At 40.9% G+C, this 26,159-nt stretch overlaps 2 protein-coding genes and 1 long non-coding RNA gene across 5 annotated transcripts in view; 1 reads left to right on the plus strand and 2 right to left on the minus strand.

The window, feature by feature from the left end:
- The window catches only part of ADCY3 (adenylate cyclase 3), an 80,454-nt gene extending 71,862 nt beyond the window's left edge, over positions 1-8,592 (plus strand). For both annotated transcript variants that reach the window (XM_079109625.1, XM_079109626.1), the window contains 9 exons: positions 1,638-1,897; positions 2,174-2,239; positions 2,807-2,888; positions 3,728-3,886; positions 4,376-4,522; positions 5,031-5,150; positions 6,016-6,139; positions 6,821-6,945; positions 7,571-8,592. In XM_079109625.1, the coding sequence (XP_078965751.1) occupies positions 1,638-1,897; positions 2,174-2,239; positions 2,807-2,888; positions 3,728-3,886; positions 4,376-4,522; positions 5,031-5,150; positions 6,016-6,139; positions 6,821-6,945; positions 7,571-7,753 (1,266 nt within the window). In that variant the 3' untranslated portion in view covers positions 7,754-8,592. The remainder of the gene's footprint in view (positions 1-1,637; positions 1,898-2,173; positions 2,240-2,806; positions 2,889-3,727; positions 3,887-4,375; positions 4,523-5,030; positions 5,151-6,015; positions 6,140-6,820; positions 6,946-7,570) is intronic.
- LOC306643489 lies at positions 22-7,577 on the minus strand. The gene is made up of 3 exons (XR_013758950.1): positions 7,140-7,577; positions 3,705-3,862; positions 22-563 (listed from the first exon to the last, which is right to left on the minus strand). It is a non-coding gene; the product is annotated as an uncharacterized lncRNA (long non-coding RNA).
- Positions 8,272-26,156, minus strand: CENPO (centromere protein O). 2 transcript variants are annotated; one of them, XM_079109641.1, is made up of 7 exons: positions 25,802-25,977; positions 23,510-23,679; positions 13,338-13,455; positions 11,802-12,061; positions 10,787-10,958; positions 9,964-10,127; positions 8,272-8,411 (listed from the first exon to the last, which is right to left on the minus strand). In XM_079109641.1, the coding sequence occupies exons 1-6, from the start codon at positions 25,845-25,847 to the stop codon at positions 9,994-9,996; spliced, it is 900 nt and encodes a 299-aa protein (XP_078965767.1). In that variant the 5' UTR covers positions 25,848-25,977; the 3' UTR covers positions 8,272-8,411; positions 9,964-9,993. The 2 variants fall into 2 exon arrangements, with proteins under 2 accessions (XP_078965767.1, XP_078965766.1); XM_079109640.1 differs by lacking the exon at positions 8,272-8,411 and adding an exon at positions 26,088-26,156 and having other exon boundaries at positions 9,483-10,127; positions 25,802-25,907.
- Between the last annotated feature and the right edge of the window lie 3 nt (positions 26,157-26,159).

The raw sequence follows: 26,159 nt of genomic DNA on the forward strand, positions 1-26,159 counted from the left end.
GCATTTAAGTTCCTAAACTGATTATTCCAGCCTGACGAATGGGTCTTCTGCTGTTGCCCAGGGAACCTGAGACTAACGTGTTTCCTTGCAGATCTCTCTCAGAGTCTGAGCCCAGTTCCATGAATCTAGTCCTGAGCTAAGTACATCAGTATCTACAGTTTCATATGAAAGTACTAAGGCTCAGAAAGATTGACTTTCATCCACAGCCAGTCAGTGACATAGTCAAGAGTCAAGAATTAAAGCAGTTTTAAATACCACTTCCAAGTTTCCTTCCTTCATGTCTCACTGTTTAGGGAATGCAGACCCACACACATTCTGTACATCTGAAGCATTCCTTATATTGTGGCTAGTGTCAAGCATCCATCCGGGCCAGGGAGGTAAACCTGTTTCATCAAAGGAGCTCCTGTTTACTTTCTGAACATGGCCAGAACTTCCTAGAAAGGTGGGACAGTAGGAACAGCAAGCTTCACAGGGCCCAGATGGCTAGAAGACAAAAACATCTTCTGTTCTCCTCAGTTCATAGAGAAGCTGGAGGTTCTGTGAGCAGACAGCCAGATGCTTTCCTAGGAAGAAGGGACAGAGTTGGAAACTCAGATCTATTGATTTAGAGCCACTAGGCATTTATTGAGCATTGAGTGCTTATAGCTATCATGATGTTCTCTCGTCAGTTGTCACAGCTTCCTCCATTTGTGGTAGTACCATATGCACTCTCTTAAAAAGTCCTTTCTTCAAGTATCATGCTGTCATATTATTTGCTGGATTTTAACAATTTTAAGTATAGGAATGAAATCAGCATGGAGACTTATTCTGGCAGTAGTGTAAGTGAAAAAGCTCTAGGGCTGAAACCGTCAATCAGAAGTCTGGTTAGTTACATGCAGAGCTGACTATGCCCATGAGCTGCAGTGCCCACCACACAGGGAAAAGCCCTTGACTTGACCTCTTACATGTCAGAACACACCTGAGGCTGGTGTTAACAGGGTTATGAATGCCCTGCAGAACATCTGGAGTTCACCCCATGGAGGGGTAAAAAAATGGGTTAGTGGTGATAATTCTGCATGTGCTAGTTCTGCATGTGCTAGAATTATATGCCAAGACCTTGCCAAAACCAGATGAGCTGGAAGTTATACACACCATCTTTTTTTTTTTTTTTCACTCCAGTTGATTGATATACTTTCTGTTGATCACATCTGCACAGCAATGGATCCAGTGAAGGTAGTGAGCTCCCAGAGGGCAGTTTGGGCAGATTTGCTGCCACCATAGGAAGCAGTAGTGGAGGCTGACTGGCCCATAGCCCTTCTTGCAGTGGCAGTGTGATCTGAAGAACATGCTGCATTGGAAACCTAAGGACCTGGCTCCTGGTTCACTTTATTGCTTGCTAATTATGCAGCTCTGGCCCAGTCCAGCCCCTAAGCCTTCTGTGCAATAGGGACAGTACTAAAAACACAAATGAATTTTTCTGAACATTGAATGAGATAATGGTAAGGCTCTCAGCAAACACTGCTTTTGTATTAGTCCCTGTATGGCTCCCCCATCCTTCTCAGTGTTTCTGAGGGAGGCGCAGGAGGCAGCTGAGTGGTCACTGCCATGGCACAGCCTCTCTAACAGTGTCTGCTGTTCCCTTCCATCCTGGCCGCTAGCTCAGCTGTCTCCAGTACTACACCGGACCCTACAATGGAACTGCAGGGACAGAACTGGAGGGAGGCTGCCTGGAGAACCCCAAGTATTACAACTACATCGCCGTGCTATCCCTCATCGCCACCATCATGCTGGTGCAGGTCAGCCATATGGTGAAGCTCACACTCATGCTGCTCGTCACGGGTGCGGTGGCCGCCATCAACCTCTATGCCTGGTGCCCCATCTTTGATGAATACGACCACAAACGCTTTCAGGAACATGAGTAAGATGAAGCCTGATTAGGGAACTGCATGGTCTCCTTCTACCCTGTCTCCATTCCAAGGTCATGGGCCTGCATGGAGGTGGCATTCTGCCTCTAGGGCCCATCAGAGACTTATGGGAACCAGGGTTTGTGGTTCTCAGACATGTCACTGGCTGGCTATGATCTGGGGATAGGTCCTTTCCATCTTGAGTGAAGACTGGGATACCTCAGTGTTTGGCTGGACATCAGTCTCTTATACCCAGATGCAGCCTGAATGTGCTATTATCTGCCCCACAGCTTTCCTATGGTGGCCTTAGAGAAAATGCAGGTATTTTCTACACCTGGGCTTAATGGCACTGACAGGTAAGTGCTACTGTGTTTCCCCACTTGGTCTCTGCATCTATGGCCCTTCTAGAGACAGGGAATACACGAAGCCAGTACCCTGGATTTCACCCTTTCAAAGGCACATAATTTGTAGTGTTATCTTCATGCAGTAAAATATCATACAGTAATAGAAATTAACTATATAGCTCCACACAAAAACATGGGTGAAAGTTAGAAAAAGCCATGGTAAGACTGTGCACTGGTCCCATTGCTGTGAAGTCCTATAGGAGTCCCTTCTGTGGACTCCTACATGTTGTAAGGCCTTCTGTGATCAGTAAGGTGCTGTAGCGATTAAGCATCTGGGAAGCAGCCCTGATGTAAATACCCTGTGTGGCCAGGCCCTGGCTGGCTGTTAGATAGAAGCCCAATAGCCTAGGAAAGCTGCTCTCAGGAGGTAAGGACTTCATGTGAAGGAACATAAGCGTGGGGAAAACTTCCAAGGCCCAGGGTGACAAGAAACAACAAAACCCAGTTGGAGGGAATTAAAAGTTCCTTCCAGGAGGGCAGCATGGGCGCTCTTTCAGTTGTATTTTGTATGCCTGGCAGGCTGCCGCTGGTGCCTTCTAAGTACTCAATGACAGTGATGATGTTCATCATGATGCTGAGCTTTTACTACTTCTCCCGCCACGTGAGTGCCTACACACCCTCCTGTCCTCTTGGCCCAAGCCCACCAGAGCCTCCCAAAAAAGAGTTCCAGGATCCTAGAACTCAGATTCCTAGATCCAGCATTACCTGTGGCCCTTGGCAGGCCACTGCATTCTCCATATTGTGGTTTCTTCCTCAGTAATACAAGGAGATCTGTTCTTCACCTCCCCTTCTGACCTCCTCCAGGAGGTTAAAGGAAGCATGAGGGTTGGGGGAGGGATAACGTCTATTCCCTAGGCCTAGACTCACAGTCTCTCTATTCACCTGGCATGTGGCGGGGGAGGGGGGTGTCACTAATGTATTTGTCCACAGCCAGAAGAGAAGGGATCTGATGAAGTTTTGGGTTAACAGGAAGAAAAAAAAAAGAAGGGAGACAGAGAGGGCAGGGAAATATCCATACAAGGAATCCACGTTAGCTCAGGTGCTGCCAGTGGTTTGCCAGGAAAAGAAATTCTTTCCAAGTTACATCTCAGCCAAATGGACCTATTGGAAGTGGGGACTCCACCCTGAGCTGGGAGATTCCCTGCAATGCCCCACTCTACCTACCCAAGATAGACCAGCAGCTAAAATTAGGTCCCAGGAGGCCCCGCACATACAGAAGGCCTCTTGGATCTCAGCTGTAATCAGAGGCCAGGATCCATGCTTCAGCTGTGGGACAGCCTTTTTGATTATGTGAATCCTCTCAGGATCTACTCCTTTGCCACTTAGCCATCTTCCTTCATTTTTCCAAGAGGATCCCCTCCACCAAGGTCCCCATTCTTTATCTTTCCATCACTTAGGTAGCTTTCAGAGCACATACCTTGCCTGTGTCTGTGTCTGTAGGTGGAAAAGCTGGCGAGGACGCTGTTTCTGTGGAAGATTGAAGTCCATGACCAAAAGGAACGTGTCTATGAGATGCGACGCTGGAATGAAGCCTTGGTCACCAACATGTTGCCTGAGCATGTTGCACGCCATTTCCTGGGTTCCAAGAAGAGAGATGAGGTGAGGGCATGGTCTGGAGGCTGGACCCATGAGGCATTTACCTTCATCTGCTCTTCCTTCCAGGGAGCTCCGCTGGGTCCAGGTCTTCTCATGATGGTTTGGGGCTCAGCAACAATATTAGCAGAAAAGAATTCCCTAGGCCTCTTATAAAGAGCACTGCTATAGACACCGCTCCTTTAGGTCACATCTCTGAGGCCCCATTTGAGAAGACGAGGCCTGGCCAGAGTCCTGCTTTCTGAAAACAGAGTGGTTCCCATTTCCACAAAACCCTCTTTCTCAAAGCTCGGCTGTTACAGGAGCCAGGAAAGCTATCTTTCATTTATTCAAAGTTGTGACGAGCTATTTTTCCAACCAAGCTGGGATAATCAAGAGAGAGATCTGAGTTCAAAAGCTGAGCGTACACTGTGTGGGAAGACAGATTCAGTTCCCCAGCACATCACCCCATTGGGGCAGCCATCCTTTGAGCTTGTGGGCCCTGCCTCCTTTTAGGAGTTATACAGCCAGTCTTATGATGAGATTGGAGTCATGTTCGCCTCCCTGCCCAACTTTGCTGACTTCTACACTGAAGAGAGCATCAATAATGGTGGCATCGAGTGTCTGCGCTTCCTCAACGAGATCATCTCCGATTTCGACTCAGTGAGTTCCTTCCTGCCTTCTTCAGTCAGAGCTAACCCATCCCAGGACAGAAATCAATGAGAAGTGATTTACTCTAGCCTGGCTACATTTTCCCAGACAAGCCCCATTAGAACTTCTGCAGCTGTCTGGAACTGCTGGGTCTGAGGGGTAAGGTGGGAGCCTGAGAAATCACCTGCAAGTTCAAAAAATAAGGACTACCCAAAGATCCTGAGGCCCTGATCCCTCCTACCCTCACACTCAGATTCAGTAAACATTTATTGAGTAACTTGTATACCAGGGAAGTTGCTTATATACATGTTCAAATACCCCAGGAGACTGGTAATTTTCTCTCAGTGTTAAGGTTGTGGAAACTGGGGCTCAGAGAGTTAGGTAGTTTGCTAAGGACCATGTAGCAGGTTGGCATCTCCTGGATGCTTTGTGGGTCCTTGTAAATGGGAGAGTCTGTTAGTTGGCTCATTCATCTCCCTTGACTCTACTGACAATTCTCTTTCCTTAACCCTGGCCTCAGCTCCTTGACAATCCCAAATTCCGGGTCATCACCAAGATCAAAACCATTGGCAGCACCTACATGGCAGCTTCAGGAGTCACCCCAGATGTCAACACTAATGGCTTTTCCAGCTCCAATAAGGTAACTAAACTTGTTAGCTAAGTAACTATGTAGAGAGGAGACAAAGGCTTCTACCTGGGAAAAGGAGACCCAGCATGTGGGAAATGATAAGTTACCGAGTAGTGTTGTACAAAGGGCTCCCAGACACACATTGCACATGCAGTACAGATATAAAAGAGAATTTATTGAGAAAGCCAAGAAACAACATACACAAACCTCCCTACTGTTCCAGTGTAGGCCTGAGGTGGTTTGTGCACACTGTGACCATGCCCCCTTCAGGATTCATACTTTTATAAGTGGGGAGCAGGAGCCCTCTATGCAATCCTGTAACAATGAAAACTTAAAGAGGAAGACCTGAGAACTCACTGGCTGCTATCTGCTCTTTGCTAAGTTAATATAGACTTGTGGAACCCAGGTGTCAAACACTGTTCTTAAAACATGGTCCTGTTCTACCTTTACAACTATGTCAGTACTCAATTTCTGGATAATATTGACGAAGCAGGTTGAAGGTGGGTCATCACCCTCAAGTGCTTAAAATCTAGTTGAGGAATCCAAACAAAAATAACTACACAAAAACCTGAAGACCAGGCTTAGGGCGTGGAGACCTGAGTCGTGATCAAGAACCTGACAGACAGGAAGTAGCTGAGTTGGGTAGAGCCTGTCTTCCCCATCACCATGGCCAGTCTTTGTCCTAAACCTGCTAGAGGGACCTGTGTGAACTCGTATCACAGCAATATGCTGCAGCAGACTCCAGGAGGAAGGAAAGACCACCAAGTAGATGTAGAGACCCCCTCCCCTGAAATGCTGCTACAGGAAGGAAGCAGGAGAGCAGGCTGCTCTGGTGAGCGCCTGGGTGGCTCCTGATTCTTTCACCACTGCTTGACAGGAGGAAAAGTCAGACAAGGAGCGCTGGCAGCACCTGGCTGACCTGGCTGACTTTGCACTAGCCATGAAGGATACACTTACGAACATCAACAACCAGTCCTTCAACAACTTCATGCTGCGCATAGGTAAGGGGTCTGGGCCACCTGCCTTGGCCGTCTGGTGCTAGGGACATCAGCAGGAAAAGATCAGAGGCTCAGGAAAATGAAAGGCAGTTAGGGTGGGGAGGTCGCACACTCACAGACCTGGAGAGGATTTGGAGCATCTTTAGTCCAGTCTCCAAACTGAAAACCGAATGATGAAATGGCTGAGCTAGACCTGGCCTCATGGCACACTCTCATAATCTAGCATTCCTTCTGACCTAGCCAGGAAGTGGGTCTGTTGTCTGAACTTTGAAGGTATTTCTGGGCCTGCTAAGGATTTTCCTCCTCAGAGCAGATTGCCTTTTGAAGGGGTTAATGTCACTTGCCAATTCCCTACTGAGGGGGGTCTCCTTCTGGATGAAGTTGCAAAGCCTTAAGTACTAGGTATGTTAGAAGCTGGACAGTATTGCACTGATTAAATCAGTGTACTGGGGTAGCCAACACCTGCATAGACTTAGTGAGGACAGGATGAATAGGAGACATAGTTTCTGCCTTCAAGTAGCTCAGGGATGACTTCAATAGGAATACAAAGTATTACAAAATCAGGAGCTTTGTGGTGGGGGGTCAAGTGAAAATTTTTTATAAAAGAGGAATTGGTGGCTTCTGAGGGAGGATAATGCCAAGCCTGGCATGTGGCTGCGCTGAACTTTATGCCTCCTGCTCCAGGCATGAACAAAGGAGGGGTTCTGGCTGGGGTCATTGGAGCCCGGAAACCACACTACGATATATGGGGCAACACAGTCAATGTGGCCAGCAGGATGGAGTCCACAGGGGTCATGGGCAACATTCAGGTATGTTCAGCATGCTCAGATACAGGGAACAGGACAAAAGCAGGACAGTGAGTGCTCTGCTTTGCACCACTGCCTCCTGTCACTGGCCCAGAACACGAAGCTGGCAGAACTGTGAGGTGAAGGTCATGCATGGGAGGAGAGGGAGGAAAGTGCTCGTGCCACTTAGGTTTGAGTTTGAGTTGAGAAGCGCTTACCCTTCGGTGTGAACTGATGTCTGGTGCTGAAAGCAGCAACCCCTGCAACACTCGTGGTATGTCATCTGAGTCTGCCAGAAAAGCCCCATGAAATGGGAGCCCAAGGAGTAGAATAGAGAGTTAAAGTTCCCAGACTGCAGTCTTCTGCATGGGTGACCTGAGGCTGTCCTACTGGGAGAGAGGACTAAGGCTGTCTTTGAGAGGGAGAAGGGCTCTGGACCAGTCACCCTGAGTTTCATGGTTCTCACCTCAGGCCCTCTTGGGTGTCTGGGGTAGAGCATTGAAGTTCGGCACTGACGGGGACCTTATGGTCACATAAATATAGTATTGTGTGGATACATTTTCAGCCCAAACACCCAAGTCCCTCAGCCCAGCACAGTCTAGGCTCCCTCCCTTACCCTAAGCTCTCTTACTCTCTCCTTCACATGCAGGTTGTAGAAGAAACGCAGGTCATCCTCCGAGAGTACGGCTTTCGCTTTGTGAGACGAGGTCCCATCTTTGTGAAAGGGAAGGGCGAGCTTCTGACCTTTTTCTTAAAGGGGAAGGATAAGCCAGCTGCCTTCCCCAATGGCTCCTCTGTTACGCTGCCCCATCAGGTGGTGGACAACTCCTGAATGGCCTCTGATCCCACAACGGTCCACGTGGGAAGGGAGAGGTTTTTTTCTTTTTGGAACTGAAGAAAGGCCTTCAGAAAGGGCAATGACCACATCTTGATGTTCCTGAATTGTTGAAGTGCACACTCCCGTAGACTTTAGGTTTAAAAATCTTAAGCCTTCATTTGTTTGTGGATATGTCAGCTCTGAGGGTGGCCATACTATTCTTCAGTGTGCCTGTAGCTTCCCCAGTGTAGGGGGTCTTAGGCGTAGTACTGAACAGTCCTTCCAGAGCCCCAGTTACAACTCAGCCCTTCTTCCCCCAGAGAGGCCATGGCCACTGTGAGTAAGAATTCAGCAGAGGTGGAATGAAGCTGCCTTTGCCCCCGGGCTGGGAGCACAGGTACAGGAGCTTTGCTAAAAAGAGTAGAGTGTGGCAGAGCTAGACACTGCTGGAGAATGCTCCACTCCCGGCTGGAACCTGACAGCAGTGCTTTCGTTGTGAAGAGAGCTCCAGTGGGACCTGATTGTCTCCGCAGGGTCCCAATTAGGTTAAATGGCCCTTGTCCTGATGTTCCTGGTAATCTTGAAAGGTTCTTCTGGAACCCCCAATCACCTTAGTTATGAGAGCAGAAAGTGCAATATTTCCTTTCACCTGGTAGAGGGAGGGGGGTTATTTCTGAAAGAAAAATATATAAACAGATCTTCTACATTTATATTTTTAACCTGTTAAAAAAACTTTCCAATATTGCCTTGCCTTTTGAGCTCTTGCTATGGTCGCCTTTGCTACTGCTTTAAGAGAATTTACAGGTATTGATAAAGAACAAGACTGTTTTATTAAAAGCTTTACTCAACTTGAATGGAATCATTGAGGAGATTCTGTTAATGCACCCTGCTAAGTGCTTCACCAGCCCAACCAAATGCTTAGAAGAGTTTGAACTGAGACATCTCTTTTATTCTTCTTTTTAAAATTTTTAGTGTAGATGGACACAATAACTTTATTTATTATGTGGTGCTGAGGATTAAGCCCAGTGCCTCACATGGGCTAGGCACGTGCTCTCCCACCAATCCACAACCTGAGCCCCTTTTATTCTTAAACTGCTTTAAGGTCGGCCCAGGCTGCGCTCTTCCAAGTGTTCACTGGAGCTCCCACACATGGAAGTGCCTAACATTCGTGAGATCCAGGAAGTGGCCGTTTCAGAGCAAAGCATGAGTATAGCTGTGGGCCTCAGGAAGTAACACCTATTATCTGTAAATGGGCAAAGGAGGGACAGGAATTGAGATGGAAGAACCTGATCAGCTACACTTGGGTTTTCACAGCTGTCCACCTGCCCTAAGCCAGGGAAAAGTAAGTACCAGCACATGGTTACAGGGAGAAACAATACACTGAAAGGCCCTGAAGATGGAGTGTGAGATTGTGCAGCCATGGCCTGGAGGTTCTAGGAGGGGAAAGGAAGACATGAAAAAAGAGGGTCCATTTCCATTTGTAAGATTCCAACAATTTTTCCTCAAAATGACTATATGCACTAAGCTCTCTACTAAAATGCTTTAGGAAACAAGATATTAGGCACAAAACCCCAATTATTTTATCTTTAGTTCTCTGGCACATCATATTCTTTATAAAACAGTGGCCACTGTTCCAAATCAAAGTAAACACACTTCCCTTCCTATGATCTATCCCATATCTGGAGTGTCCTAAGAACTTTCTTTTAGTGGGGCTGGGGTTGTGGCTCAGTGATAGAGTGCTTGCCTAACATGTGTGAGGCACTGGGTTCGATTCTCAGCACCACATATAATGTACATTTACATGTAGGTCCACCAAAATGTAAAAAAAAAAAGATATTTGTTTAAAAAAATAGTTTCTTTTCAAAGTCTTAGGAAAATGAGGCAAAATTACTCAAAGCTTTCATAAAAGGTAGAGATGTTCCTTAGTCTTTCATAAAATATGTCCTACTACCCCACAAAAAGTTCTGATTTGGGACTAAAATACAAGATTAAATCAATTAATGCCTCAGAAGAAGAGACGATCCTGAGCACTGATAACAAGTGATCAACCATGGAGAACTGTCTAAAAACTCCAGTGCCTATGGGAGTCAAATTTGCTTCTTGTCATTCTGATGAAGAAGCAGGTATCCTTACAGCAAGGATGGTCCCCGAGCAAGGAGTCAGAGCCTTTCAGTTTTCAGTTCTAGGACCACACCCAGGACTGGGGACAGTACCAGTGTACTCACTTCAGATGTGCTCCCAATGGAAACACTATTTTAGGACAGACTCAAATCCAGCTTTTCTCCTTCTCTTGAAAACGAAGCAAACACTCGGTGCAATGGCACTGTACAGAACAATGTTTCATGAGATGCTCTATGCTTTTCCCATGCAGTGGACAATGCTTCCATTCCTAAAAAACAGAGATTTTCTCAGTCTCATTTGAGTGCAACTAGGGGAATCACAACCTGGATTACCACTATTCTGGACACCTTTTTTTGGTTTGGAGCTGAGAGAGTCTGCCCCTTATTAAGCCAATGTAATTTTGAGACCAGGATTTGAAACAGACTCTGCCCAGGGAAATAACACCTATGATGTGAAACTTGTGGCACCTTTACAATTTCTGCCTCCTAAATACATTTTACTCAACTTTTCATCATTGCCAATGTCACATTGTTATGGCACGCTTAACTGATAGAAGCTCGCTCGTGCACACACGCACTTGTTATGGTACATTTAAATGAATGGAGTCTTTTGGCTCCATTCACCACAGATGACCCTATGATTCAGTCTTTCTTCAAGAGGGTCTCCAACAAAAGATAAAAACATGGGCTGAGTTGGGTGTGGCAAGGAGGGGGAAAAACTAGGATAATTATATATGCCATTTTCAAAGAAGAAAGGAAAAAATGATAAAAACAATATTCTTTGTGTCATACTGAGTAAATTTATAGTATGAAAACAGAAGAAAATGTCTCAAGGGGTTCACTTAATGTAGTCTACCTGATTTACCTGCTTCAATGTGAATAAACCAGAGCATATTATATTTCTTCAATGAGGTGTCTTTCCTCATACCTTGATATGTAACGGTGACATCAGTTGGAAGAGTTCTTGTGAGGTCTTTATATAGCAATCTGGCACAAAATGGGAATGACCGATCCCCCAGATCCACTTTGTAAGTAAATGACAGCAAGTTGCACAGGGGGTTTCTCTGCAAGGGCCCAGTGAGAAGGGCTGCGAAGTCACTCTATGAAGGTGAGGAACAAAGCAAGTGTATGAGGACTGCTGCTTCATAGGCAATGGCTGTGATGCTTTAAGCATGCCTACCAAAAGAGAGCCCGTTCATTAAATTTCAGAGAAAGAAATGAACAGAAAAATGCCTAAAAAAAAAAAAGACTAATGAAAAACATATATAAGATAAAGAAGCCAAGTACAGTTAGTCCCAGCTACTCAGAAGGCTGTGGCAGGAATATCACTTAAGACCCACAGTTTGAGACCAGCCTGAGAAATAGTAAGATGCTTGTCATTAAAAAACAAACAAACAAAAAAACTCACTGAAGGGCTGGGGAGACAGCTCAGCTGGTAGAGTGCTTGCCTCTCAAGCACAAGGCCCTAAGTTTGATCCCCAGTACTGCAAAAAAAAAAAAAAAAAAAAAAAAAAAAAAAAAAAAAACTCAACTCACTGAGACTGTGACAGCCTTGAAAGCTTGCAAGGGGAAGATGGATCGCAGTCCTCTATGGTATTATGCATCTATATTCAAGGCTCAGTCATGTACTCTGAAATTTCTGGTTGAATTGAAAGTACAGCAAGCATGCTTCACTACCTTGTGATGAAAGTTAGAGGACCACCAGGAGAGTGCATAATCCCTTAACCAGGACTCACACTTCATCATCAAAGTTTTCAAAGAGTAAGAAAAAAGGGGTGGAAAATAGATTGTAAATTTTTAAGAAAGTATCAGAAAGGTAATGAATAAACTTCTGGCTCAGAGTTAAGAAATATTTAAAATACAAAAGAGAACTTTTCCTTTTGTTTTCCTTTTAATTTTATCTCAGGTCCACAAAATAAAGTATATAAGATCCTAGAAAATACCTGAAGTTGATCTGCCTGGTACTTCCTCCCAGAATAAGCATTTAGGTATTCACAGAGACTGAACAGGAAGTGCTGAATATCAGTCTGTAAGTATTTTGCAGCAATTTTTTCAAGAGGAATGAAGACTGGGATGGAATGGTGATGGATTTGGAGCGGCTTCTGTATGACAAGGTCCACAAAATAGGAATCCAGTAGGTTCCCCTCAAAAGCAGTGCTGATACAGACACAGACTCCACGGCTGGTTACTTTTCCACTGAGCCCTGAAACAAACAGTAAGATGATACCAATCAACAAATGCTGGCAAAGGTAGTACCTTATTCATATAAGCACACTGGTAGCTTGCATAGCCTAGCATATGTGCCTGAATGCTTCTTGAGTATCAACGGCTCCTCTCCTTGATTCTGGATCATTATTAAGACTGAACTGTTAAAACCACAGAAGATTGGGAAGGAGGGGCTGGAGTTGTGGCTCAATAGTAAAGAACTTGCCTAGCATGTGCAAGGCACTGGGTTCAATTCTCAGCACTACATATAAATAAATGAATAAAATATTCATCAACATCTAAAAAAAAAAAAAAAAAAAAAAAAAAAAAAAAAGAGAGTGGGAAGGAAAAAACACCTGAGCCAGGTGTGAGGGTTCATGCCTATAATCCCAGCAACTGGGAAGACTCAGACAGGAGAATTGTAAGTTCAAGGCCAGCCTGGGCACTGGGAAGACTCAGACAGGAGAATTGTAAGTTCAAGGCCAGCCTGGGCACTCAGTGCCCCAAGTTAAATCTCCTGAACAAAAAAAAAAAAAAAAAAAGGAAAGAAAGGAAAGAAAGGAAAGAAAGGAAAGGAAGAAAGGAAGAGAGGAAGAGAGGAAGAGAGGAAGAGAGGAAGAGAGGAAGAAAGGAAGAAAGAAAGAAAGAAAGAAAGAAAGAAAGAAAGAAAGAAAGAAAGAAAGAAAGAAAGAAAGAGACAGACACACTAAATACCAAACTATTCAGGAAAACTTTTTAAAATTTTCAAAAAAAAAAAAAAAATTTTTTTTTTTTTTAAATGATATTAGGAAAAGAACCCAGGACCCTGAACATGCTAGGCAAGAGCTCTGCCACTGAGCTATATCCCTACCCTTTACCTTTCTTTTCCCCCCGAGTGTCAAATAATTCATGTTAATCCCGTTCTTCCCACAATCCTCTTGTAGCATAGTTGGGAGAAAAAATCCCCATCTATGCTAAAACAGAGAGATGAGGAATTCAAATTATTGTATGACCAATAGCACAAAGCAGGCCAAAAGTGAAAAAAAAAAAAAGTTCAAATGTAGGGTCTGGCACATGATGCCTGCTAAAATGAATGGGCTCAGTCTGCACAAAGAAACCTACCTTACAGGTAAACATGCCTATGAACAATATGCCAACTTTGTATGTGTGTTTATGATGGCAGGAAGGGGCTACAAAATAAATTCTCAGGAACAGTCCAGGACAAAAAACACAGGTAGCATACTAACTCATGAGCGACAGGGGCCCAGGATGAATCAGGCCAGGACAAATTATACCTGTAAAATGATAAGCTTGCAGAATGGCTTTCATGTTTTCCTGTTTTCTTTCCAAAACATCTTGCTCACTGATCTCCACTGTTTGGTCAGGTTCTACGTTGGCAGAAGATGCGTTAGCCTGCAAGATATGCAGCAAATCAAACTGGATACTGAGGGGTATTATCACAAAGTCCCTGCCCTGACCTGACTGGATAAATGCAAAATGCAGAGTAGTTTCTATTATGTAAAGCATCAAGACCTAAATACTCCTTGTGGCCATTCAGTTGGCACTGTGAATTCAAGAAGTAGAATCTGTGGGTCATGGTGTCCTAGAAGAGTAGAAACTACAAGCCAAAGAACAATTCGAGTTTGGGTGGAAATGAAGAAGACTGTGGGGGTGTGAGGAACATCTAGGATGAGCACTGGGTGGGCACAACAGATAGCTATGAAGAGGCAAAGCCAGGAAAGCTGTTCTGAGTGAGGCTGCAGGATTTCAAATGCCAGGATTCCAACGCTTGCACTTCTAGCCACAGCCCAGCAGATGGAATAAGGCTAAAATTCCCTCTGAGAACTATGCAAGCTGAATAAAATAGCAAATATAAATAAGCAAGCAAGCAAACTGAAAGATGAACTGAAGGCATTAGAGAACAAGCCAAACAGCCAAGATTGAAGAGTAAAGATAAATGCTCTGAAGTTAGCTGGCTCTCCCTTGCAGTTTTTCCCTTCAGACAACTGGCTTATTTGTATCTCAAGTTGCATGGCCTGAACAGGAAGCTAGAGTAGTAGTTTCAGTATAGGGGGAGCAAAGACTGGAAACCACTGTCACCAAAGTGGTCTTTCTACAGGTCAAAATTTCACAGAGAAGGGAACCCAATATTCTGTGTGTAATTTGCCCTCCTGGCATTTGCTAATTCCTAATCAGTGCACGTGTGACTCGGAACTAAGAAACTACACAAAAAAAAAGTTGTTAAGCAGAGATTTTGATAGAATAAAGTTTGGAGTTCAGGACCTGCCAAGGAAAAGAGGCTTTGATACACCTGTCCCCAAAACACTCTCAAACTTTCAACTGAGGGTCCTATAAAAAGTCTATACCTTAGGAGTGAGGGCAAATGGGAACTAGACCACCTCAACAAAATCAAGGTGATCTATTCACATGTTATCTGCCTGCCAAGAAAAAAAAACTTAAATTTTCTTTGAAGGAATATAATACTTTTTAGACTGCTATATTTTTTCCATATATAATACTCATTACTCAATCAAGAAAATTACCAGGAATACCCAAAAAGAGAAACAGATGACTGAAAAATCATAAAAGACAACAGAAACAGATTCAAGGAATTCTGCTATCTGAGTTATCAGGTATGTGATTAAAATAGGTTAAAAGATGGAGAACTCATACCAAAGAGTTAGAATCTGTGTGTGTGTACAAAATTTTTAAAATTTTACATATAAATCAGATGGCAATCCTAGAATCAAAAAGTTTAGTAACAAAAATTAGCAATTTAATAGAAGTAAAAGCCAACTAAATAGTAAGAAAAAGTGATAAGGGAAGTGAAACAGATGTATGTTCATAACCTGATTAAAACAAATATGAAGAAAAAAATGGATCGGAAAATCATATAGGACCTAAACATATAGGTCATAGAAAACAACAAAACCAACCAACCATACCATGGAAGTCCAAGAAGAAAAAGAATGAGGTAATAGCCAAATTTTCCAAAATGAATGAAAAATGTCCATTAATGATTTAAGTTCTACAAACATCAAGCAGAATAAAGAAAGAAAACAATGTCTAACATCACATTATGATATAAAACTGCTGAAAACCAACGGAAATCTTGAAATCTGAGGGAAATAAAAAGACACATATTCGAACAATAAGACTAATCAGACCCAGAAACAGTGATATATTTGAAGTATTAACAAAAATAACTTCCAATCTTTAACTCTATACACAGCAAAAAAATGCTCGAAGTTTTAAAATACAATGAAAGATGATTTCAGACAAAAATAGAAAATGTACTACCAGCAGATTTTATACTAAAAGCACCAAAATGAGCTATTTGTGTGAAAGAAAATAATCCCATATGAAAATGCAGGAAGTAATAGAGTAATGAAAAGGTTAACTATGTGTATAACTCTAAAGGAATACTGACTATATAAAACAAATAGCACAAAAAATTATAATAACCTGATACACTGAGATGTAGGTAATTACATTAAAAGTTCATGAACTAAATACTCCAATTAAAAGACACAAGACTGAGCCAGGAGTGGTAGTGCATGCCTGTAATCTCAATTACTTGGGAGGCTGACCTGGGCAATTCGGTACGATACTGTCATAAAATATAAATAAAAAGGACTGAGGATATAGCTCAGAGGTAGAATGCACTGGAGTTCAATCCCCAATACTGGACAAAAAAAAAAAAAAAAAAAAAAAGGACAAAGACAGGCTAAATTAAAAATATTTATATGCTACTATTATATAAGGAATACTTTTTTTTTGCAATTAACCATGTTTTCTAAATTTATTTATTTTTATTGTTACAAACTGTGTTTTAATTCATTGTACACAAATGGGGTACATCATTTCATTTCTATGGTTGTGCACAATATAGATTCACACCACTCATGTAATCATACATGTACACAGGGTAATGATGTCTGTCTCATCCCACTCTTTCCTTCCCCCACCTCAACCCCTCCCCTCATTTCCCTCTACACAAAACAAAGTTCCTCCATTCTTCTCTTATCTGCCCCCCACCAATAGGAATATTTCAAATATAAGAGCACTGAAAGACTGAGAGTAGAAAGATATGTTTATGATGCAAACTCTAACCAAAAAAGTTGTTCGCCTCGGGGTGTGGTGTGGTGGTAAAGGGCTCACCTAGCTTGCATAAGGCCCTGAGTTCTAGCCCCAGCCCTGCGAAAAAAGAAAAAAGTTGTACTAACATTTAATAAAGACCTAAAGACAAAAAATTTAACAAAACAACAATAAGGAACATTTCATAATAAAAGATTAACTCAATCAGGAAGATACAGTAATCCTAAATTTGTACCTAAAACATACAGAAAAAGAAAGAAAGAAAAAGATTAAAAAGATCCATAACCATAGGGGGAGATTTTAACAAATCTAATCTCAGTAACTGATAAAATAGGTAAATCAGTAAGGATGTAAAATATTTAAACATGATGACAGAAGAAATACAAATGGTCAACAAATGTATGAAAAAATGTTCAACTTCTCTAGCTCTACGGAAATGCAAATTGAAACAACTGAGATTTCATATTACTCCAGTCCGAATGGCAATTATCAAGAATACAAGTATGGGCTGGTTTGTGGCTCGGTGGTAGAGCACTCGCCTAGCATGTGTGAGGCACTGGGTTTGATTCTCAGCACTACATAAAAAAAAAAAAAAAAAGATATTGGGTCCATCTACAGCTAAAAATATAAGTAACATTAAATGTTGGTGAGGATATGGGGGAAAAGGCACATTCATACACTGCTGGTGGGAATGCAAATTGGTGCAACTATTCTGGAAAGCAATGTGGAGATTCCTCACAAAACTTGGAATGGAACCACCATTTGACCCACTCTTTGGTACATACTCAAAGGGCTTAAAATCAGCATACTACAATGACACAGCCACATCAATGTGTATAGTAGCTCAATTCACAAGAGCCAAACTATGGAACCAAACTAGACGCCCTTCAAGATATGAATGGATAAAGAAAATGTGGTATATATACACACAATGGAATATTACTCAGTCATAAAGAAGGATGAAATTATGGCATTTGCCTGTAAATGGATGGAACTGGAGACTATAATGCTAAGTGAAATAAGTCAATCCCAAAAATACAAAGACTGAAAATTCTCTGTGATATGCAGATGCTAACACACAATAAGAGGGGGACGGAATAATAGAAATTCATTGGATTAGACAAAGGGAATGAAGGGAAGGGAGAGGGGGTGGGAATAGGAAAGACAGTAGGATGAATCAGATATACCTTTCCTATGCTCACATATGAATATACCATAAGTGAAACTCCACATATCATGTTCAACCATAAAAACAGGATCCTAATTAGAATAAGTTATACTCCATGTACATATTATATGTCAAACTATACTATCATATATATCTAAAAAAACAAAAATAATTTAAAAAATGAAAAACTAAACATGATGAACCCATTTGATCTATTTGATATATATCGAATACAGTACCCAACAAATGTAAAATCCACATTTAATGCTCATGAAATATTTACCAAAACTGATAATATGATGGGTCATATTCTCTCACCATAGTGGAATTAAGCTGTAAATCAGTAACTAAAACAAATAACTAACAAATACCCAAAGTTTTGGAAATTAAGCAATACGCTTCTAAAACCTATAGGCCAAAGAAAATATCACAACTGAAAATTAAAAATGTCTTAGATTGAAATGACAATGAAAATAGGAGAACTTGTGGTATATAGCAAAGGCCGTGTTTAACAGGAAACTTTATAATCTTAAATACACATAAAAGAAGGCAATAAGTATGCATCCTCAGAACCTAAAATAAAGTAATTTAAATCCAGAGGAAGCAGAGCACATAAGTCAACGAAACTAAAAAAAAAAACACAGAGGGCTGGGGAGATAGCTCAGTTGGTAGAGTGCTTGCCTTGCAAGCACAAGGCCCTGGGTTAGATCCCCAGCACCACAAAAACAAAAAACAAAACAAAAAAACCCAAAAAACAAAAAACAAACACAGAACATTAACAAAGCGTAAAGCTGGTTCCCTGAAAAGGCACACAAGTGATTAAACATAACAGGGGTAAGGAAAAAGAGAGTAAGAATGAGCCCAAATTACTAATATCAGAATAAAAAATTAGATCTTCTTATTCACAAGACAGTAAATTGTGAAAAAAAAAAAAAAGTTTCGAGCAAATCTAAATATGAGAGTTTATATGAAATGGACAAATTCTTTGAAAAATACAACTTACCAAAAGTGACCTAAGAAGAAATAGAAATCTGAATAGTAGTATGCTGATCAGTGAAACTGAATCAGAAATTCAAAGCCTTCCCACAGAGAAGGCCCAAGGGGCTTTACCAGGGAATTCTTTACAAAATTTTAAGGGAAAATAACACCAATTTTATATAAACTCTTCCAGAGAATAGAAAAAGAAGAAAAATGTCTCAACCTGCTCTGTGATACCAATCACAGAAAAACTAATGAAAAAAACGAGGGCAATCTCTGTCATGAATTTAGATGTAAAAATTCTATTGGCAAATATCAGATTCAGTACTATATAAAAAGGATAATACATCAAACCAGTTAGGTTTATTCCAAGAAAGTACAGGTGATTTCTCAAATATCAATTAATGTATTTTACACATTAATAAAGGGCAAAATCATAGGATCACCTTATTATGTACAGTAAAATAGTAATAAAATTCAATACTTGATCAAGATTAAAACTCATAGAAAATTAGAAATACAAGAATATTTCTTTAATTTGATAAAGGGTACAAATTTAGAGCAAAAAGACTGACCCTATGACTCTATTCAACATAGAAGAGATCTTAGTCAGTGAATTAAGTATGAAAAACAAAAGTTTCAAGGACTGGAAAGGAAGAAATAAGACTTACTGTTTGCATGTGACATAATTCCAAAAGTAAAAATTCTCTAAAATAGAAAGATAAACTATTAGGCTATGTGGATTTAGTGAAGTTGTCATATATAAGATCATATGTATTTCTATATAATACATTAGGAATAAAACTTCCAAATGATAATACCATATATCAGGGGTCACCAAATCGCATTTTATGGGTCAAACCCAGCTAGCTGCTTGTTTTGTAAAGAAGGGTTCACTGGCTAACACCATACCTATTTTACATACTGTCTTTCATGCTGTAACAGCAGAACTGAGCAACTGCCATGGAGATCATATGGTTCACAAATCCTAAAACACATGGCCCTCTACAGAAATCTGCTGATCCTTGCCATGTACAGTAACATCCAGATTAAATACATAAGGTTTAAAACCTCTACATATAAAACCATATACATTACTGAGAAAAGTCAACCAAAATTAAATCGAAAGATATACCATGTACACTGACTGGAAGATGAAGTACTATAAAGAGGCAAGTTCTCCCCAAATTGATCTATAAATTCAATATCATTCCAATAAAAATGAAGAGGTTCATTTTTGAAAGTGGCAGCCAATTCCTAAATTTATGGGGAATTCCATCTAGAAGAATAAGAAACCCAGAATAGCTTCCTTAGCAGGAAGAATGAAACGGGGTATCGCAATACCAGACCTTCAACCATACTACAAAACAATAGTAACAAAAACGGCATGGTATCGGCACCAAAATAGACAAGAAGATCAATGGTACAGAATAGAGGACACAGACACAAACCCAAATAAATACAATTTTCTCATACTAGACAAAGGTGCCAAAAATATGCAATGGAGAAAAGATAGCCTCTTCAACAAATGGTGCTGGGAAAACTGGAAATCCATATGCAACAGAATGAAACTAAACCCCTATCTCTCACCCTGCACAAAACTCAACTCACAATGGATCAAGGACCTTGAAATCAGACCAGAGACCCTGCATCTTATAGAAGAAAAAGTAGGTCCAAATCTTCACCTTGTTGGCTTAGGATCAGACTTCCTTAACAGGACTCCCATAGCACAAGAAATAAAAGCAAGAATCAATAACCGGGATAGATTCAAACTAAATAGCTTTCTCTCAGCAAAGGAAATTATCAGCAATGCGAAGAGAGAGTCTATAGAGTGAGAGAATATCTTTGCCACTCATACTTCAGATAGAGCACTAATTTCCAGAATCTATAAAGAACTCAAAAAACTCTACACCAAGAATACAAATAACCCAATCAACAAATGGGCTAAGGATACGAACAGACGCTTCACAGAAGATCTACAAGCAATCAACAAACATATAAAAAAATGTTCACCATCTTTAGTAACAAGAGAAATGCAAATCAAAACTACACTAAGATTCCATCTCACCCCAATTAGAATGGCGATTATCAAGAATACAATCAACAATAGGTGTTGGCGAGGATGTGGGGAAAAAGGTACACTCATACATTGCTGGTGGGGATGCAAATTAGTGCAGCCACTCTGGAAAACAGTGTGGAGATTCCTTAGAAAACTTGGAATGGACCCACCATTTGACCCAGCTATCCCACTCCTCGGCCTATACCCAAAGGACTTAAAATCAGCATACTACAGTAATACTGCCACATCAATGTTCATAGCTGCTCAATTCACAATAGCCAGACTGTGCTGTGGAACCAACCTAGATGTCCTTCAATTGATGAATGGATAAAGAAACTGTGATATATATATATATATATATATATATATATATATATATATATAAAATGGAATATTACTCAGCTATAAAGAATAATAAAATTATGGCATTTGCAGGCAAATGGATGAAATTGGAGAATATCATGCTAAGTGAGATAAGCCAATCTCAAAAAACCAAAGGACGAATGATCTCGCTGATAAGTGGATGAGACACGTAATGGGGGTGGGAGGGGGGCAAGAATGGAGGAATGAGGGACTGTATAGAGGGAAAAGAGGGGTGGGAGGGGTGGGGGGAAAAAAAGAAAAAAAATTTATGGGGAATTCAAGAGGTCAAGAACAGCCAAGATAATTCTCAAGAGGACATGTACTATGGGTATCAAGACTTATAGTAAATAAACTTCTGGCTGAGGCAAAGATGGACAAATAGAACAATGGAGCAGAAAAGAATCCAGAAGCAGATCCCCTAGAATATAACAGGCAAAGAGTGGTCTTTTCAAGAAGTGCTGGATGAACTGGATATCCATATGGAAAACAAACAAACAAAGAAAAGCAGCATGACTTCTATCACATGACAACAAATTAAATGGACTGAAATTCTAAAGTATGAAACAGCAAAGCTTAAAAATAAAGAAAATAACAAAGAATACATCATGATCACAAGTTAGAAAAAGATTCATTAAACAGTAAACAAAGAGCACAAAACATACAGCTAAATTCCTAAACTGAATTTCATTAAACAGAGAATGTCTTTTCATCATGAAACACCATGACAGAGTAAGGGAAGATTCTAACACATATACTCAAAGAACTCATATCCAAAATATGTAAAGAATCCCACATTCAAAAGACAACAAATAAAAATTGTGCAAAAGTCTGAAAAAGCATACTTCACAACAGAGATTTTACTATCCAAGGGGGACTGTTCCCTTACATAAAATGTCATAGTATTTGCATATAATGTACAAACAACCTCCCATACTTTAACTCACCCCTAGATTACTTATAATACTTAATATGACAAATATGCAGTATTATATAAAGAGTTGTTATATTGTATCATTTAGAGAATACCATGATAGCAAGAAAAGTCTGACTGGTCACAGTGGCACATGCCTATAGTCCCAGTGACTTAGAAGGCTGAGGCAGGAGGTTCACAAGTTTGAGGCCAGCCTCAGCAACTCAGTGAGGACCTCAGTAGCTTAGTAAGACCCTGTCTCAAAATAAAAAAGAAAAAGGGCTGGGACATAGTTCAGTGGTAAAATGTCCCTGGGTTCAATACCCAGCACACACACCCCCACCAAAAATTGTGGGCATGTTCGGTACAGATGCATTTTTTTTTCTTGAATATTTCTGACCCATCATGGTTGGTTGAATCCACAAACATGGAATACATGGATACAAAGGGCTGTCTGTATTTAACATCATTAGTGATGAAGCAAATACAAATTAATCCACAGTGAGATACTATTACACCCCTACCAAAATGACAAACTTTTAAAACTGATATAACAAAGTATGGTAAAGGTAAAGACACAAAATAATAGAAATCTTATAACACACTTGGGAATGTAAAACTGCCACAAGTGCTTTCAAATACTGGCAGTATACATGCCCTATATCTCAGCAGTTCTATTAGGTGTGAACCTAATAGAAAAGTGCATATTTTTATACTAAAAGAAAGGAGTGAGAATGTTTGTGGCAGCAATATTCACAATCATCCCAAAATGAAGCAACCCAAATGACCCACACGGTATCAACGGAATGGGTAAACTGTCATACATTCATAAAACAGAATTATATGGCAATAAAAAGAATTACTACTACATGCAAACAGAATGGATGAATCTCATAACATTTAGCAAATAAAATCAGACATAAAAGAGTTGATACTTTTTATGTTTATATACAGTTCAAAACCAGGTAAAACCAATCTTGGTGACCCAAATCAGAATAGTGGTTACTTTGAAGAAATGACTAGGAGGCAAAAGGGAGAATTCTGGGGCACTGGTAACATTCTACACTTTTGATCTGTATGGTAGATAACTGGGCGTGTTCACTCTGTAAAAAATATTCACCCTATTTGTGCACTTTATATAGTTTATTTCAATAAAGCAAAGAAAGGAAAGGAGTTAAGAAGGAAAATGAGAAGGGAGTTAAGGAAAAGAGAGGGAAGGGAGGGAAAGAGAAATGGAGAGAAAAAGATGGAAAGCTGATGTCGTCCTGTGGGCAATAAATGGTTATTGGTGGATTTGGGCAAGGAACAATTTGGTGTTTTATGACACCGGTAGGATTAGAAAGTAGAAATACTCCAAGAGACCTCCAACTACCAGACTACCCTAGTAATCCTAGTATCCAATTCCTGATAAATATTTACTACATATATGGAAAATACTTGAGCTATGGCAATGGAGAGAGTAAAGGCAAAGACAATAAAGGAAAATATGACAGGCCTTGCTGACTGGACCTTGGCTACAAAAGAAACTGACAAGAAGGAAGGGAAGGGTTGATGTTTACTGTGAGGTTTTTGAGTCTGGGTGATAGAAAGATGGTACTATTGACAAAAATACAAATGACTCAAGTCTGCTGAGATTGAGTTAAGAGGCCTAGATGTTAGTAAGGGCAGGCTGGGGGAACGTTATAAAGAATTTGCCTGACCCATCACAAGTGCCTGACTTGTTAGTTGATAATCAGCTGCAACTCTACAGGTTTGATCATTTGAAGCATTAAAGACTGAAAACAATATAGTAAGATCACAAGTAAAACATATTATACAGATTTGTCAACAGCTGGAGTATTATTGTCCTCTACACCCCAGAAAAGTCTGCCGACATTACCCTCCTACTCACTCTAGCTTGCCGTTGCTTCACTTCAGCCCTCAGTTTATCTCGAATGTGCCTCAGTTGGTGAATCTTCGTTTCAAGAGCACTTTCCTCTGCCTGAGCACTCTGCAGTTCTTCAGATTTTTTATGAGATTTGTTCACTTGAGCCTCTAATCTTTCCAAATGAGCTAAAACACCTAAGGAAAATAAAAAGGAAATTTCACAAGAAAAGACAAGGGCTTCTAATTCTGGCAACAGCAAGCACTTCAAGAAGGAACAGAGTGTCTCTTTTTCCCAGAACTTTGTGGCCAGCTGAATTGTTAGATATTTGCTATGATTTATAAAACTAGAGGATCTGACAACTAAAATCAAAGATTATCAACCTTTTAGGTTGGACACTGATATAAAAATAGTTCCTGACCAGGTTACTATTCAAAAAGAACAAAAGAGAGAATCTGATTTATCTATTTCATGTTTTTGAGCCAGCAGTATTTTATCTATGCTTACATAACATCACAAAAGCACATCTCTGTTGAAAAGAATGCTTCAATAGCTTTACCAGACTAGATGAAATCTCCCTTACACAAATTCTATACTTTTTAACTACCGCACTTCAGTTAATTAGGTTTCTTAAGTAGATTCAACATCTATGCTATAGGGTTCATAAACATATACATACATGAAAATCACTGTGGGAGAGAGTCCAAAAACTTACTCATCTATCCAATAATAGACATCTGCCTAGGCTTGGTGGCACATGCCTGTAATCCCAGGTACTTGAGAAGCTGAGGCAGGAGGACCACAAGTTCAAGGCCAACCTCAGCAACTTATCAAGATTCTGTTTCAAAATAAAAAAAAATAAAAAGGGCTTGGAATGTACTCAGTGGTAGAACACTTGCCTGGTATCTGCAAGGCCTTGAATTTGGTCCCCAGAACCCCCCACCATCTCTCCCAAAGACTAGACATCTGAACTCTCTTATGGTTGGTGTATATCCCATTGAAGAGAAAAGCTAGCATGAGAGAGAAATAGACATACAATACACAGAATAACCCTATATCATTTGTTTTTCTTACCATTACTCATTGACTCCTATCTCCTCTTGTTTTCTCAGGAGCCTTAGATATATTATTCCTTTTCTCTGCTATATCCATTTCCTCTTAATTGAATCCTTCCACAGATGCACACACCATAAGCAGACAGGTGAAATTACCAAGCAGAGGGATCAAACCAGTATGGGTAATAGCTAAATGTTTAAATATTATTTGGGGCAGACAATAAAGAAGTTGTAGAATTACCCTTTGACTTGATCTAGGTGATGATCCAGAACTTCCATATCATCACTTATTTTAAAAGAAACAAAACTAGGCCTAGACTAGACACTTCACTGTAGCATGTGTCACCAAACTTAGTTTTATTTTTGAAGTAACAATAAATCTTAACCCAGGGATTGTCTCAGCTTAAGTTTTCTAATTGCCAGTAATCCATGATCATAAGAACTCAGAGGAAAACAAGAACACTAAATTCATTGTCTTTCTCAGAAATCGCAAACTCCTTAAGAGTTAAGACACCAGAGTTGAATAAGTACTTCAAAACTCACACAAACTAACAAGAACTGCTAACAAATACTGCTGGGTATTAAAGAGGAAAGTTTAAGCATCCTCAGTTCTGCACAGAAACAGAAGCAAGTTTCAGTATCCCAAGGACTAAGCACCCATGTTCATTGTTTCATAATGGCAAGCAACTTTGTTGAACATTTCTTACATATTAAGACACTTGTGCTAAATGCTTTACTTATAAAGCATGTAATAAAGTACGCACAAAAACATCCACAACCAACATAACAATGTTATTCTTCTTCTCCATGTTCCAGATGAAGAAATTTGAGGTAGAAAACTATAAAGTAACTCACCCAAGGCCACAATCTCTACAAGAGCAGAGCCAGGAATCAAACACAAGTCTAAGCAATATCAACTCACGGCCCCATGTTGATTCCCCCTCGGAAGTAACACACTAAAAACAAAACAAAACAAAACAAAACAAATCCGGAAAGAGATCTCCCTGGCTAGAGCTGCGACTCTCTACGTGAACAGTGGGCATATATCAACGCAGCCTATCCGGTTCAAAACAAGGAGCCTAGGAACAGCCAGTCCTTGTTTTCCGGGTTTCATGCTCTCGGTGCTGTTCCTTCACCGTCAGCGGCTTTCACCCTTCTGATCCTACACAGTACTGGTCACGCTTCAGTTACAGGAGGAAGGGCTTTCGGCGCGCGGGTCGCCTGGGGCAGCAGCGCTAAGGGGACAAAGGAGGCTTTTTAATACCTCCTGAGGACACGCCGTCTTGACATATGGTGTGTGCGCGCTCCATCTGCTCCTCAAGGTCCCGTCTTCCTACGAAGTTGTCCAGTCTACTAGAGACCTACACGTCCTGAACGATAAAAGAAAAACAGCTGTCAGACCTATTCCCGTTCCGACACGCCCCTGGACTCCGAGATAACCCACGAGTCCCCGCGGGACGCCTTCCCGACCAGCCAGCCGTCTATCTACCTCCCGCTCCCAACTACGCGGCCAGGTCCAACCCGGTTTCCCTACACAAAGGAGCTCGCACCCTAGTCACCTGCTGGCGGGTCGGCGGGTCTTCCTTTCCCTTTCCTCTCTTCTCACACAAGTCTGGGATGAG

The sequence above is a fragment of the Sciurus vulgaris genome (genome assembly GCF_902686455.1).
Source record: "Sciurus vulgaris genome assembly, chromosome: 14".
NCBI classification, from domain to species: domain Eukaryota; kingdom Metazoa; phylum Chordata; class Mammalia; order Rodentia; family Sciuridae; genus Sciurus; species Sciurus vulgaris.